The sequence below is a fragment of the Carassius auratus genome, chromosome 34, assembly GCF_003368295.1.
Source record: "Carassius auratus strain Wakin chromosome 34, ASM336829v1, whole genome shotgun sequence".
NCBI classification, from domain to species: domain Eukaryota; kingdom Metazoa; phylum Chordata; class Actinopteri; order Cypriniformes; family Cyprinidae; genus Carassius; species Carassius auratus.
Window position 1 is genome coordinate 6,306,267 of NC_039276.1, and position 15,730 is coordinate 6,321,996.

The window sequence follows — 15,730 nt, forward strand, 5'->3', positions numbered from 1 at the left end:
GGTGCTTGAGTTACTACCTGTTTTTATACAGTCTTTGGTTGCTATGCAACTGTACCGAGTGCGTGACTACGAAAGTCATGGCGAATAAGAGGGGAACAGCTGGGTCTGCTCCCTTTCATGATATTTTAGGACAATATTTGGTATTAATCCTTATTATTTTATTTTATAAATTCTCTTCTGCTACAATGGACGATATATTTCGTGCCGGGCAGTCGATGATGTTGTCTCCGGTAGCTGCTGCATCACGGGATGTTCGGTAGGAATCATTTGTTGGAAAATATTCTTCCTACTTGTAAATGTCCACAACTGTTGAGTCCTTTATGTTGGTTTGTTCCTGTTAAGTAAGGCCACATGGACGCTGTAATGTAAAAAATAAATTGATGTGTTTACCAGGATATAAGAGACTTGAATTCCCCTTTATGTAACGTTCATTAACACTCAAATACAAATGTTTTTCTGTTTAATATTAGACTGGATGGCATTCATCGGCTTTATAATTAGTAATATTAAAACAGTCATTGTTCACTAATGCTGTAAGAAAGTGAGAAAGTCTATATCTCTCTAACTAAAGACTTGTGTTTAGTATGGTTCATTTCCAGTGACATAGAAGTACATAAAAACAATAGATTTTGGCACATTAATTATTTTCAAAATAACAGAATTACTGAAAATAATATATATATATATATATATATATATATATATATATATATATATATGCGCATATGTATGTATGTGTTTGTGTGTATAAAAACATGGTCAGAATTGTTGGTATCCATGGTAAATATGATCAAAGAAGTCTGTGAAAATAAATCTGCATTGTTAATCCTTTTAATCTTTTTTTTATAAATTTTTAAAATCAAAAATCTAACCTTTCATTGGAGAATAAGAATTAAAAAAAAGTGGGGGGGGGGGGTCATTATGAAATAAATGTTTTTCTCTAAGACACATTGGACACAATTAATGGTACCCTTTTATTCAATACTTCTTGAAACCCCCATTAGCCAGTTAAACAGCTCTGAGTTTTCCATTATAATGCCTGATGAGGTTAGAAAACACCTGATAAGAGATCATGACAATTCCATCATCCAGAATGACTCTAATATTCTATAGGGTTCATGTCAGAGGACTGGAATGGCCATAGCTTGGTTTTGTGCCCAGTTACCTATTTTTGTATTGTTTTAAGGTTTGTTTAGGGCCAGTAGCACCGAGGTCAGAATAGTGCAGGTTTCCACAGTCAGGGCCTGAAGCTCCGCTGCGCGTCACTAAAACACGCCCTTTATATGCCTCTCAGAACAATGTCACGCAACCTCATCATTTCACCAACAAAGAGAAGTTATCAGAAAACTTCTGATAACTGGAACATGCGTGATCACCACAGGCACATGTTAAAAGCGGCCGTTTGTTTGCATGCTTTGTTAAATATTCAAATATAGAATAAGTGATACATTGATCTAATTTATAAGGACTCAAAACTAACCACACATAAATACACTTATTTCTATTTTATTTATTTATTTTTAACGCTTATGAAAATAGCCTGCTTATTCAGTCGAGTCTGTTTCTGTTTATTTGTAGCCACAGTAGCCTATACATCACATTTAGAATGAATGATAATCTCTCTATTTTTATAAAAGCTCCCGAACAAAAACATTATTATATTTTTTTTATGATAGGCAACGTGGAGCTAAACTCTCGAGACGAGACTTATAAGTTACAAAATAAATACACGACTGTGATCGTGAGAAACCGACGTCTGATTTCTTCAAGTGATCATATTTACCATGTTTACTATGGTAACGTTAATGTTTAGCATGCAGTCTTTTACATCGCTTAAAATATTTCTCCCTTGTTTACATGAATATAATCCACATCGGATCAAGTTATTTCAAACACTCGCTGCTGACTGAAAGTGAGTTTTGAGCTCAACTTCTTTTATAAAGTGTTTAATGCTGGTGTTAGACGTTATCTTTCTGAAATGATCCGCAGCGCAGTCTCTCTATTTTTATTAAAGCTCCCGAACAAAAATCATTATTATATTTTGATGATATGCTACGTGGAGCTAAACTCACGAGACGAGACTTATGACAGATAAAATATGTTAAATAAATACACAATTGTGATAGAGAATAAGAAGCTGACGTCTGATCTCTCTTTAATACTGGTGTTAAAGCTGTCATCTTTCTGAAATGATCTGCAGCGCTGAGCTCTCCAGACACGGAGAAACTCCGCGTTTGTTCATAACCCCTCCTCTAGCCCCAGCTGGCCCGCTTTGGCCCAAGGTTTTCGTAGGGCCAAAAACCCTGGCAGTTGGCCCCAAGGAAGCCCCGGCGAGGCACGATCAAGCCCCGGAAGTGACCGTGGAAACGCGACTGGCCCTGGCACGCACTAGCATGCCCGGTTTAAGCTCGCCAGTGGAAACGCGGCTTTTGAGCTTTAGCCATCTGGCCGGCACTTCAGAGCCGCAAATACCAGGCCAGTCAGGCACAAGAACAGTTTCTTGCCCCAGGCAATCAACCTCACGAACAGTTAAATGTTCCCCACTAAAAATGTGCAATATCCTTATACTTATTTGTTGTTCCTCCATCACAGTACATCCCTGCATCCTACCAAAGTCCTTTCAGGCAAGTCACTCGGCTGCCATCTTGGCAACGCCTCTGGGCAGCTATTTGAGAATAACAAGACCAGCTCCTATCTAAATTAATGGGCAGAGAGTCAGAACTGCACTTTCACTGGTCATCGGGACATAAAAACAGCATGTATAGAAACAGCAGTGAAATATGATAAAAATCGCTGAAAAAGTTTTATGACTTTGCCCCAAAATTAGGTTTAAAACGCCTTTTCCCCCACAGGTTATACCTTTACTACGCATGCGCAAGGGTTCCTCAACTGTGCTTATACGTCAGTGGAACCAGACGATAAGCTTAAATGTTTCCCGGCTTGACTGTTAAAAGCAGATGATTGGCTTTCCAGCTGGAGGGGCGGGACATGTGCACACAACCGCCATCTTTGCCGTTACGGGTTTTCCTTATACAGTTGTATTGACGATTGAGGAAGTGACATGTCTCTTATAAACTGTCTCTGATCCTACTCAATTCTATTCCATTATCATCTATAGCACAACTGTTTATACAATTTATTTATTTGCTAATTCTTCTTTCTTTTTTTTTGTCTGTGTTGTTGTCTCTGTGTACTGGAAGCCTATGACACTAAAACAAATTCCTTGTATGCACAAGCATACTTGGCAATAAAGCTCTTTCTGATTCTGATTTCTGATTCTGAATTTGGCCTTTGTTTGGCTCCTATTTATATTCCTGTGAAACAGGAATCCATGGTTGGATAGTTTCATGTTCATAATCACTCTGGTATGATCAAAATTGTAAATATGGATGGGAATATACATCACAGATATTTTACTCATAAGAATAGGGGCACCAATAATTGTGTCCAACATGTAATTGAGAAAAACATTTATTTCATGAGAGATTTCCCCCCATTTTCAATTGTTTTAGTTCAGTAAAAGGTCAGATATTTGTAAAATATATATATAAATTGATCCTGTTATATGCAATGCTCAGATACCTCCTATATGATGTAAATCCACTTGAGGGCTTTAATCTTCGCCGAGATGTGTACATTCGCATGGCCTCTTTGCTGAAGACATTGAGGAAAAATGGCGACTGGGTGTTAGTGCTGCCTCCATGGGGTCGTCTTCCTCACTGGCAGAGTCCTGATATAAATCAGGTTCGCATCCCGTGGGGAGAGTTCTTCAGCATAACCAGTCTGCAGGCTAACATACCTGTCATTGAGTATGAGGAGTTTATTTCTGGTGAGCCATGCTGTTTTTGTGTGTTTGAGAGTGATAACAATTACATGTTATTATTTATATTCAATTACCTGTCATTAATTTATTCAGACAGGAGGGATTTTGGAAAAACAGGTTTAAAAAAAAAAAAAACATACGTACTTTACTTGCAATTCCACGTGGTGATGCTAGTGGCACAAAAAAATACAGGACAGTCTTGCGTGACAGTATAATTAGTCATATACAATCAAATTTCACTTTAACTTGAATAGAATGCGCTAGTAATTTTCACAAATACAAAGAATACCAAGTAACACACTGAAGAAAGACTGAAAAAAAAAAAAATTATTCTCAAACATACTCCAGTAAATGTTTTTACAGTGTAGTATTTAAATACGAGTAGGGGCACTGCATTAATAAACAATACAAGCTGAGACTCAAGTATGATTCCCACATTCTGTGTCTTTATTATTGATCTTAGAGTCTGGAGGACCCTTCATTGACCAGATCCTTGTGCTGCAGAGGTCTGCTGAGGGTTGGACAGATGGGAAATGGGAGGAGATGGCGGATGAACCAACATGCATCGAAAAGCTAATGTACTCAAAAGACAAACATGGTTATTACAGGTACTGCTTTAAAGTTACAGGTTCTGCAAGTTCAGTTGCTCTTGACAGACATACAAGTATAAAAGTATGCCAGGCATTGTTTATGGAACTTTTAAAGCCATACATAAATAATTGTTAACCCTTTAACCGTCACCCCGTCCCATATACGGGATCCATACATTTACTTCACTATATTACAATTAAATCTAATCTAATCTTGACAAACTATATATCGTTGGAAAGGTCTAAGACTCCCAAATGTATGTTGTACCAATGAATTTTGTTAAACATTATGTAGGAAAAGTAATAGATTAATTTATGACAAGAGTGCACCATCAAAAATCTACATTATAACAGTTTTGACCTATGTTTTAAAAAAGGATTTCTTCATTGCCTCTATCACATTTTAGAAATCATCAGAAATTATATATCAACTGAAAACTTAAAATCTCAAAATTCATCCTTTAAAACCCATTTTAAAATCATACATTGCATTACCATGTAAATGAAACATCAATATCATTACAAAATGTTTTCATTCATGGGTTATACAAATTTAAGTTTGGATCGTGCACTATAAAGTCTATGTTCAAAAATGTGAGTGACAGTTAAGGAACGGTTATAATAAATAAATAAAATATTTCAAAATATACTGTTTGTGGTTGTAAATATAAGTAAAATACTGTAATATATATATGCCAATTTTCCACAAGTTGATATGATTCTTTAGGGTCTAAATGAAAAGTCTGTAACATAGTTTGGTTAAAATTTCTCAATGGTAGTTTAAGAAACACCTTTTTTTACCTGGTCAAAAACAGCTCTTTTCAGAGAAAGCCATTTTGTAGCATTTTCCTCTAAATGCAAATTGCCTCTAGTGACCCCGTCCCTCTCTTCTGAGACGATCTCTGAGGGACTGTTCACTTCAGCCACATTCATTGTGAAACTTGCTAATTAGCACATTATTAGGAAAGCCGATTTGCGAAGATTCATAAAAAAATCTTATACTCAGTTCTTCTGTTAGTGAAGCTGGATCGTAGATGATTTGTGTGAACATAGACATTTAGGTAGATCGGTGGCTCATTCCCTTTAAAAACAAATGTAATCTACTGCATCTTCAGCAGCTCAGATGTCAGGAGTAAATAATGAAATCTATGCTGATTATTACATCCAACAACAAAACACCTCAATCACTTAGGAGACATTCTTGTCTACATCTGGTCCGGCAGTGAAACAATGGCGGACTTATGACAGCTCACTCAGGGCGGGTCTAAGGTAAGACACCAGTCCAGTCTGTGCAGAAAAGCAAATGTCAATCAAACAATCATGGGATGGGCCTGTCTGTGTGATGTCAGTAGGCATGAGATGATAACCAGTTTCAGGGTATACCACAGTTTAGAAAATTTTGTTATATCATTCCTATTTAAGGCACAGCTTTTTTACATGTCGTCAAAGATGAAAAGTACTTGGAGTCTCTACTAATGAGCTGATGAGCTGAATCAGGTGTGTTTGATTAAGGAGACATGGAAAACATGCGGTATTGGGGGGCCTCCAGGATCATGATTGGGAATCTCTGGTGTATAAGATGGCTGAAGGAGTTGAATCCGAGGAACTTCATCCCCTGATGAAAAAGGCAAAGCTCATTTGGACAGTGATCACTCGAATCGCAGTGATGGTTTTAACATCACGTACAACATCAACTGACAACATAGTAGAATGTCACCGCATGAATTAATATGAAATATATTCTTATTTTTCTCTTTAAACACATCGTTCTGTTACATGTTCTTACAACATTTCAGCTTGAATAATAAATATTATTTATAAATCCTAATTAGATGTCTTCAGTTCCCTTCTAGCAATGTGTGTTCATGTTGAAATACAAAAAAATGGTTTGTATTTTCAAATCTTCTATCGCGTCATTCGTGTGTCATCATATTTGGTCATTTGGTTTATGTTGCGCGCTTCAGAAATGTGACATTATTTCTGGTAAGGGAGCATATTGAGCATATTTTTTTACATAAATTATGTTTTGATTATATTCTTAATTATTGGGCTGCAGGTTTAGGCTCACTTAAGTGACTGTACTTAAATAAGAAGGATTTAATTATACATTTTTATTATTTAACCTGACATGTTTACTGTCCCAAAATATTCAATATTTTTCTTAAAAATAAAATAAATTTTGTTCAATGGAAGTTTTTTTTAATTTTTTTCAGACATTTAAAAATAACATATCTTAGAGCTGTTATCGCAATACTGTGAACTTATCATATTTTTATCAAAGGTTATATCGTCAGAATCTCATACCAGCCCATGCCTAGACATCACAGAGACAGGCATCTGAGATCGGCTCGATTTGAGAAATGAGGAATGATTATGCATTATATTTTATTATCTTTTAAAACCAAACAATGGCTTTGTGTGAGAAACAAACCAAATTGAAAGGTTTGTGATTTTTATTTTATTTTATTTACTCACTTTAATGTTCTTTCAGTGTATGATTTTCTTCGTTCTGTTGAATGCAAAAGAATATATTTTGAACTTTGTCTCCATACCAAAAAGTCCAAACAAAACAACATTCTTTAAAATATGTTCTTTTGTGTTCCACAGCAAAAAAAGAGAAATGCGCAGGAAAAGAAATTCAGTCAGTTTCTTTAATGATTTTTTTATTTATTATAATTTTTTTTTCAGAGGTTGGTTTTGGGGTTATGAGGAGACCAGAGCATTGAATGTCACCTGTTTATCTGCTCAGGGTCATGCCTCTACCTTGGCTCCTGTCTTACAAAATAAATTAAACGCTATGTAAGTCACTTTGAAAATAAGTTTGAATTAAAAAGCTCTTAAATGCAAATGGGGTCTTATACATGTGTTATCATTAATCCAAAGGTCATTAATGCTAGACAGAGCTGAATCTGTCCTTCATGATCATTATGCTGGGAAGGACTACTGGGATGTAAGTCCATGAATTTTTTTAAATAATTTGGCTAAATTAGGCTTTTTGAAAGATATCTCACCTATCTAATTTTATTGTCCTACAGACGAGGCGAAGTATGGTGTTTGCCAAACACTTGCGTATCATAGGAGACGATTTTAGGGCCAAGTATTTAAACTCCACAGACAAACAGGACCAGACGCCGTATAATGATGACTGGACCCAAATGAAAGTATGTTTCACTTACATTAATTCCAGCATAAAAGCTATAGTCAAACTTGTGATTATGGGACAAGATTAAGTATTTGAGCTTCGTCAGAGCTTTTGTTCACATGTCAGGACAGTTCTTTTCTGGAATGTTTGTCATGTGCTTTACGCCCACACTCATTTCAGTGTGACAAAGCAGACACATTTTTTGCATGACCTTTTGTAAACTCTTGGACTCAGAACAGGCTTGGCAGTGCTAAAGGAGGCCCTTACCTGGGAGTCCACTTGCGTAGGAAGGACTTCATCTGGGGGCACAGAGAAGATGTGCCCACCCTCAAAAGAGCAGTGAAGAAGATCCGTAGTCTCCTGAAGAAGCACAAGCTTCAACAAGTCTTTGTTGCCACCAATGCAGACGAAGAAGGTACACTATTAAAAAGACTGAAAAAGACAAAAACAACAAGCTTTCATTCAGACACATTTATTAATTTATGATACAAAACAATCACAGAATATAGAAAAAATGGTTCATTTGTTATTGTTTACTAAACCAATCTCATTCTAAAACCTTGAGCTGATATTTATTTTCAGTTCAGCAGAATATACAGCAGCATGCATATCTAAAAAACACAGTAAAAGCACTTTAAAAGTAGCTGATATGATTTAATTATGTCTTCTCAAGCCACCCAACAGCTTTGTATTAGCCATTTTTATTCACTTTAAATCTTCTATTCATAAACACTGCTTGTTTAAAAGTGTGTGCTCAGTAAATTTATTTAAAAAAGAAAAATACTTTTATTCATCAAAGATTTAAAAAGTAACAGTGAGGATGTATAAATATGATAAAGATTTCTGTTCTTTTGAACTTTCTAGTCATCAAACATAAAAACTAAAAAAATCTTTTGATGGTTTCCACATAAATATTAAGCCGTACAACTGTTTTCAACATTTATAATAGTAAGACATGTTTTAAGCATCAGATCAGCATATTAGAATGATTTATAATGGATCACATGACACTGAAGACTGGAGTGATGATGCTGAAAATTGTGGAATATATCAAATGGCTTTTAGCTAGAATTTGTGAATGCTGCTGCTCTGTTCTCACAGTTCTTTGATTCGGATTGTTGATACGCAAGAAGAACTGTGTAAACACTGTAATCAAACCTTTTTGAAAAAGGTCAACATGATTTTTCACCCCTGCTCCAGCCTTTGAAGTACTGTGCGTGTCAAACAAATAAAATAAAGTGCTTTCACAGACTTTGCCAAAAGTATTTTTACACTCTGTAGTGTTAATTTCTTACATTAGATGACGTAAAAGATTCCAGTAAAAAGCCTTGTCTAAAATCACAGCCTTTAAAGATAAGCATCAGGAATGGTTGCATTTTAACTTGACGACAAGCAGTTGATGTTTTTGTTTTGTATATTTTTTTTTTTTGTTTGGAAATGTAAATTTATGTTCACATTTACCATTACTGTATTTTCATCTGTGGAGGTTTTCTATAAATGTATTAATTTTTTTCTAAATCAAATTTCTAGTTGTCTGTTTAGTTGTCTGCTAGATGCATTTATAATAAAATAATAAATCTGGTGTAGGTTTTGGTTATATATTTACATGACTGTATTTTGCAATCTCTCTCCAGGGGCATGAATCTGGTTTCATATGATCCAATCTGTCCAGATCAAATCTATACTTACTTAATTACTTAAGATGTTATATTCCTAAACTCTACTGTTAACATGTGTGGGCTCAGTAAATCTCTTAAAAAAACACTTTTATTTATCAAGGACACATTGCATTGTTCAAAAGTAACAGTGAGGACATGTAATGCTACAAAAAGAAATATGGTTTCCACATGAATGCTAAGCTTTAAGAAATGTTTTTATAAGCATCAAATCAGCATATTAGAATGATTTCTGAAAGATCATGTGACACTGATGCTGAAAATTCAGCTTTGCCATCATTACATTTTAAAATATATTTAAATAGAAAACAGTCATTTTAAATTGTAATAATATTTAACAATATGTTGGTTTTTTATCATATCTTCAATCAGCCTGGGTGAGCATAAGAGTCTTTTAACATTTAAAAAAATCTTACTTTTCAACAGTAGTGTTTGTGTACATATATTATATATATGTGTGTGTGCCAAAAGTATATATAAGCCAAAAGTTTGGACACACCTTCTCATTCAAAGAGATGACTATGAAAATTGTAGAGTCACACTGAAGCCATTAAAACTATGTGAAACAACTGAAAATATGTCATATTGTAGGTTCTTCAAAGTAGCCACCTTTTACTTTGATTACTGCTTTGCACACTCTTGGCATTCTCTTGATGAGCTTCAAGAGGTAGTCACCTGAAATGGTCTTCCAACAGTCTTGAAGGAGTTCCCCGAGAGATGCTTAGCACTTGTTGGCCCTTTTGCCTTCTGTCTGCGGTCCAGCTCACCCCTAAACCATCTCGATTGGATTCAGGTCCGGTGACTGTGGAGGCCAGGTCATCTGGCGCAGCACCCCATCACTCTCCTTCTTGGTCAAATAGCCCTTGAAGCCTTCAGTGTGATTCTACAATTTTTATAGTCATGAAAATAAAGAAAACTCTTTGAATGAGAAGGTGCGTCCAAACTTTTGGTCTGTACTGTATACACACACACACACACACACACTCTCTCACACACACACACACACATATATATATAATGGATGTGAGATCAAGCTGTTTCTGCTTTTAGAGTTATCTAAGCTGAAAAGGATGCTACCTGAGATGGTGCGATACGAGCCCACCTGTGAGGACCTGAAGCTCTTGAAGGATGGAGGGGTGGCCATCATAGACCAGTGGATCTGCGCTCATGGGAGGTATTGAATCCCAGCCTCTGCTCTCCTTTTTTCATCACAACAAAGTGGTTACCGAATGACATTGAGTTTTTTTTGTATGCTTTAGTTGAACAAACCTGCCTATCAACTGTGTTGAAAGATAAATAATATTTCAAATAATGACTTAACTTAAAAAGTTTATTTAGAAATTACAATTACTAATTCGATTTTTTGCTGTTTCATTGAACTGGGTGTGACTCAAAAGTTTCTTTGCATAAAAAACAGGAAATGTACAACCCCATGATGCAATGGCTTGATCATTTCAGTCAAATCAATCACTTGCTTAAATGGAAAAAACTGCTCATTGTTAAATATGACAACCTTTGATCCTACCTATCACATGCTGTTGTATGACATTTTACTGTAAATATATCTTGCAATCTTTTTGTTTGCGATGGTTTATCGCTTTTGGAAGAGTACATCACCCACTCACATTTTTATTGACTTTCTTGTCAGGTATTTCATTGGGACTTCGGTTTCAACGTTCTCTTTCAGAATACACGAGGAAAGGGAGATACTAGGTTTCGATCCTAAAACCACCTACAACCGATTCTGTGGTGACGATGAGAATGAATGTGAACAACCAACACACTGGAAAATTGTCTACTGATCACACAGATCACAACTTGATGCTGATCATACAGACATACAGAGGATTCTCTCTATTTTTTTTATGTTTTATCTAAATACAATTTTTTAAAAGAATAGTTAACCCTAAAATGAAATTTCCTGAAAATGTACTTACCCTCAAGCCATCCAAGATGTGGATGAGTTTGCTTCTTTATCAGAACAGATTAGGAGTAATTTAGATTTACTTACTTGCTCATCGATGGATCTTCAGTGAATGGGTGCCGTCAGAATGAGAGTCCAAACTGCTGATAAAAACATCAAAGAATGCGAATCCACGAATTTCCAAGCCATTAATTAACATTTTGTGAAACAAAAAGCGTTGCGTTTGTAAGGAAAAAAAAAAACAAAAAAACATTGTTAAGATGTTTTTAACTTCAAACTGCTGTTTACAGTAAAACACAATCCTCTATCCACAGTATTGCCTTCTCCAGTGAAATACAGAGTCAAAACAGTTATAAATAAATATATAATTGGATTTTGATGTGAGATGATAATTTGGGATGGATTTGAGGAATCATTATTATGGATTATGGAATAGTGAATAGTTATCAGAAGTGACAATTTAAAGTTTAAATGGCTTAAAAATATATGTGTTTCTTACAAACACACAGCTAATGATGTTAACTAATGGAGATGTGTGGATTACTTGTGGATTATTGTGATTTTATTTATTTATTTATTTTGGACTCCCATTCTGACAGCACCCATTCACTGCAGAGGATCTACATTTCTGCAAATCTTTTTTGATGAAGAAACAAACTCATCTTCTACTGTATGTCCTGAAGGAGACTCGTTTTTCAGCAAATTTTCATTTTGGGTGAATTTTTAGTTTCATGGAAGAGCCAATGGTTTTTGATTGTGTAACAAGTTTGTAAGGCCTTTGTAAGTTTAATTTAATTTAATTTAATTTTTAATTTTTAATTTTTAATTTTTAATTTTTAATTTAATTTATTTTTTAATTTTTAATTTTTAATTTAATTTATTTTTTAATTTTTAACTAAATTAAATTAAATTAAAAATTAAAAATTAAATTAAAAATTAAATTTAATTTAATTTAATTTAATTTAATTTAATTTAATTTAATTTAATTTAATTTAATTTAATTTAATTTAATTTAATTTAATTTAATTTAATTTAATTGTTTATTTAAAAGGGCACAGTGCAATTTCATAAAACACATGAACAAACATGGTTAAAAAAGCCAGAATTAGCCAAAAGGCTATTCTTCATTTGTAGTCCACTGGCCAAGATTTAAAAAAAAAAACATTAAAATACGAACAAGAAAATACATTTACAAGTCTATGGCAAATTGACTACAATATAAATGACACCGTAAAATAACTTAAGGTACACTGTACCTGTTACAATAATAAAACACTAAAAACACATTTTCAAAAAGGCTGTAGTACAGTATATCAAATATATAATACAGCTCAATAGGCTCGGCTTTTAATATTGGCAGACATAATTGTTAATGAGACAAATTTAAAAAAATTTTGTAAAGGCCTTGTAAGTGTTGAGCTGTCTAACCTCCTCAGGTATAAAATTCCATTCAGTAGCGCCCCTCACTGACCATGCCGAGCGACTGAGCACGCTCCTGCACAGAGGGATGACACATTCCCCTCTAGCAGAGCCTTGAGTGACACACTCAGAGCTGATTCTTGGGCTGATGAACTGGTGCCAAATCATGTGTCACTTTGTATATGAGATTCAGATTTAAAAACTTATGAATACTGTTCCAGTTTAAAAGGCTGTGTTTTTAAAAAATTGCACAGTCATGATAGTGCCTTGGTTTTTTGTCCATGATTATAATGGCTTGTTTGTATAATGTTTTCAAAGGTATTTTTGTGCTCTGACTTGCTCGAGACCAACTTGTAAAGCAGTAGTTGAGGTGGCTGAAAATTATTTAATGTTTATTCCTTTCATTAGATGAGGTAAACCATTCCAGTACAAAGTACATATTCTGAAATCACAGCCTGTTAAGATAAGCTGATAACTTGAGGACAAGCAGTTGAGGTTTTTGTTTTGTAGATTTATTTTATTGTCTGGAAATGTGAATTTATGTTCACAATTACCATTCAAATATGTACTGTATTTTAATCTGTGCAGTTTTTCTATAAATGTTTATTGTTCTAAATTAATTTCTAGTAGTCTGCTAGATACAGTATAAAAGAATAAATTTGCTGTAGGATTTGCAAAGTTTTACAATCTCTCTCCAGGGACATTAATCTGGTTTCATATGATGCCCATCTGTCAGTTCAAAGCTATACTTCTCATTTTACCTCAACCTGTGAGTGGAGACAATGCTTTGTGACTTATTTTCCTCAAAAAGAGGGCAGCATGAGATGTTTTTCAGTCTTTTGTTCTGTTGATGCTTCTGGAAAACTTTCCAAGCCAGTTTTCATAGTTCAAGTATATTTTAACAATAGCGTGTTATGTGGATCCTAATCTTGGTTGTTTATTGTTACGATCAAGTTTTAGAACTGATTAAAATGTTAGGTGATAAATTTCAGAATAATGTATGTACTGTACTGTTATTGTCCTTATTGTCATTGACCTAAAGACAAAGGAAAGGTTTATGAACTTCATAACCTGTACAACCATCATGAAAAAATAAAAAGATAAAAAACATTGAAAGTGATCTAAAGGTCATAGAAAACCAGACAGTCTGATCAAGCCAGACTGAACAAAAGAGTTTGAACTGGTTGATTGGTTCAGTGTAGAATAGAGAACCAGTCCTTTACCAAAATATATAGTATATCATAACATCTCTATTATAAATAACCTATTTAAACACTTTCTTCAGTGAATATTTCTGATTATATATTTTAACATGTGAAACAGCTTTGGCCAACAAATATTATACTATTCAACTTTTTTGTAAAAATCTAACTTACTCAGATATAGCATACATATGATACTGGAATTAAAAATTTTACTCTAATTATGAAACCCTTCCCAACCTGACATATATATTTATTTCCTCAATAACAATTTCTGTGTGAATAGCACATGGAAAATACGACAAATCTGTCTTGTGTTAAACTCTCCTCAAAAGTTCTCCTTTCAGTTTACTGTAAGTCATTGTTCACATCATCCACCAATGTTATGTTCTCTGCTTCTGTATGTAGCCTACATATCCTGTTACTATTGAAGCAACAGAGAAATGAATCCAAGTGGGAGTGACCTGTTGGAACAGTTCGAACTGAATTTAGAACTGATTCAGACCGTTTTGAAAACTTGTTGGACAGATACACTGAAAAGAACTGATGCAAATCTGATTCATTAGCTGTATTGTTAGTTCTTAAATATTTGATCATTATTATTTACTGAATTAAAATAAATAAATAAACAAAATAAACATTATATTAGCCTAGCTACTAAAAGTATACATTATTTAAAAGCTGGCAAATAGTGACACTACCACCTGCCAAAGTAATTTAGTTCAACGAGTAGATTCCCTACTGAAATGTCACGAGTGTTGAGGAATTAATCATAAGACGTAGTTTTATTTGCATAATAATTATAATTGTTAGGCGTTTATTTACAAAATATATGGTAGGCTAGCAAATGCTAGCTAGCATAATTATACAAAACATTAACTAGGCAAAGCGATACCATACACAGTAAAAGAAATGGACACAGCGACCCCATTGGAACTCAATTGAGTGAAGCCCATTTTTAGCGTTTTTTAGCACTTCCGTTTCTGACGCGCAGACTCAAACGAAGCTTGATGACGTCAGCAACCTGTCTGACAGATGTAAATCTTCTAGTAGATGTGCGTGCAAACTGCCACCGTTAATCTTGCAGAGACGGCGAGCTTAAGCGGGGAGTTCTTTGGCGTGAGTGAGCAGGAGTAAGTATTCTGATTAATTATTTTGTATAGTATTTTAAAATGTAACGCCAGTACGCCATATTAAGTTAATTGCCTGCGAGCTTCTCCTCCTGTCTGTATGGTAATTTCTCTACAGTGCGACAGAGAGTCGAGTGGTTATGACGCAATCGTTAGCCTATTTTTACAAAAACTGTTTCTACGGGGCCATAATGTAACATAGAATGTAATGGAGCCCTTTATACATTGTCGTGTATCTTTAGAAATAAATAATGGACAAATGGAGTCTTTAAACGCCTCAGATGTAAAGTTATTCACTGTCAAAGTGACGGCAAAATGAATGGGAGTCAATGGGATGCTAACGCAAGTGAAGTTCTGCTACAAGATGGCGGTACACGGCCGACTTCAACTTCCAGTCGACTTCCTTGCCGCCTGAGTGATACACACATTAAAAGGCGAAATAAGCATATATAAGTGAGTGAAGTGAAGTGACATTCAGCCAAGTATGGTGACCCATACTCAGAATTTGTGCTCTGCATTTAACCCATCCAAAATGCGCGCGCGCGCACACGCACACACGCACGGAGCAGTGGGCAGCCATTTATGCTGCAGCACCCGGGGAGCAGTTGGGGGTTCGATGCCTTGCTCAAGGGCACCTAAATCATGGTATTGAAGGTGGAGAGAGAGCTGTTCATGCACTCCCCCCACCCACAATTCCGTCCGGCCCGAGACTAGAACCCAGAATCCTTCGATTGGGAGTCCAACCCTCTAACCATTAGGCCACGACTTCCCACTTCTGTAATACATATAGAGCCCTAATAAGTTAATATAATAATAATAATAAT

General features: G+C 35.0%; 1 protein-coding gene across 2 annotated transcripts; it reads left to right on the forward strand.

Annotated features, from left to right (window-relative positions):
* The first annotated feature begins 66 nt into the window (after positions 1 to 66).
* Positions 67 to 11,365, forward strand: LOC113053024 (GDP-fucose protein O-fucosyltransferase 2-like). 2 transcript variants are annotated; one of them, XM_026217620.1, is made up of 9 exons: positions 67 to 256; positions 3,579 to 3,829; positions 4,287 to 4,431; positions 7,102 to 7,212; positions 7,297 to 7,363; positions 7,449 to 7,574; positions 7,790 to 7,970; positions 10,282 to 10,405; positions 10,880 to 11,365. In XM_026217620.1, exons 1-9 carry the CDS (start codon positions 78 to 80, stop codon positions 11,031 to 11,033), a joined length of 1,338 nt encoding a protein of 445 aa, XP_026073405.1. In that variant the 5' UTR covers positions 67 to 77; the 3' UTR covers positions 11,034 to 11,365. The 2 variants fall into 2 exon arrangements, with proteins under 2 accessions (XP_026073405.1, XP_026073406.1); XM_026217621.1 differs by having other exon boundaries at positions 10,919 to 11,365.
* The last annotated feature ends 4,365 nt before the right edge of the window (positions 11,366 to 15,730 follow it).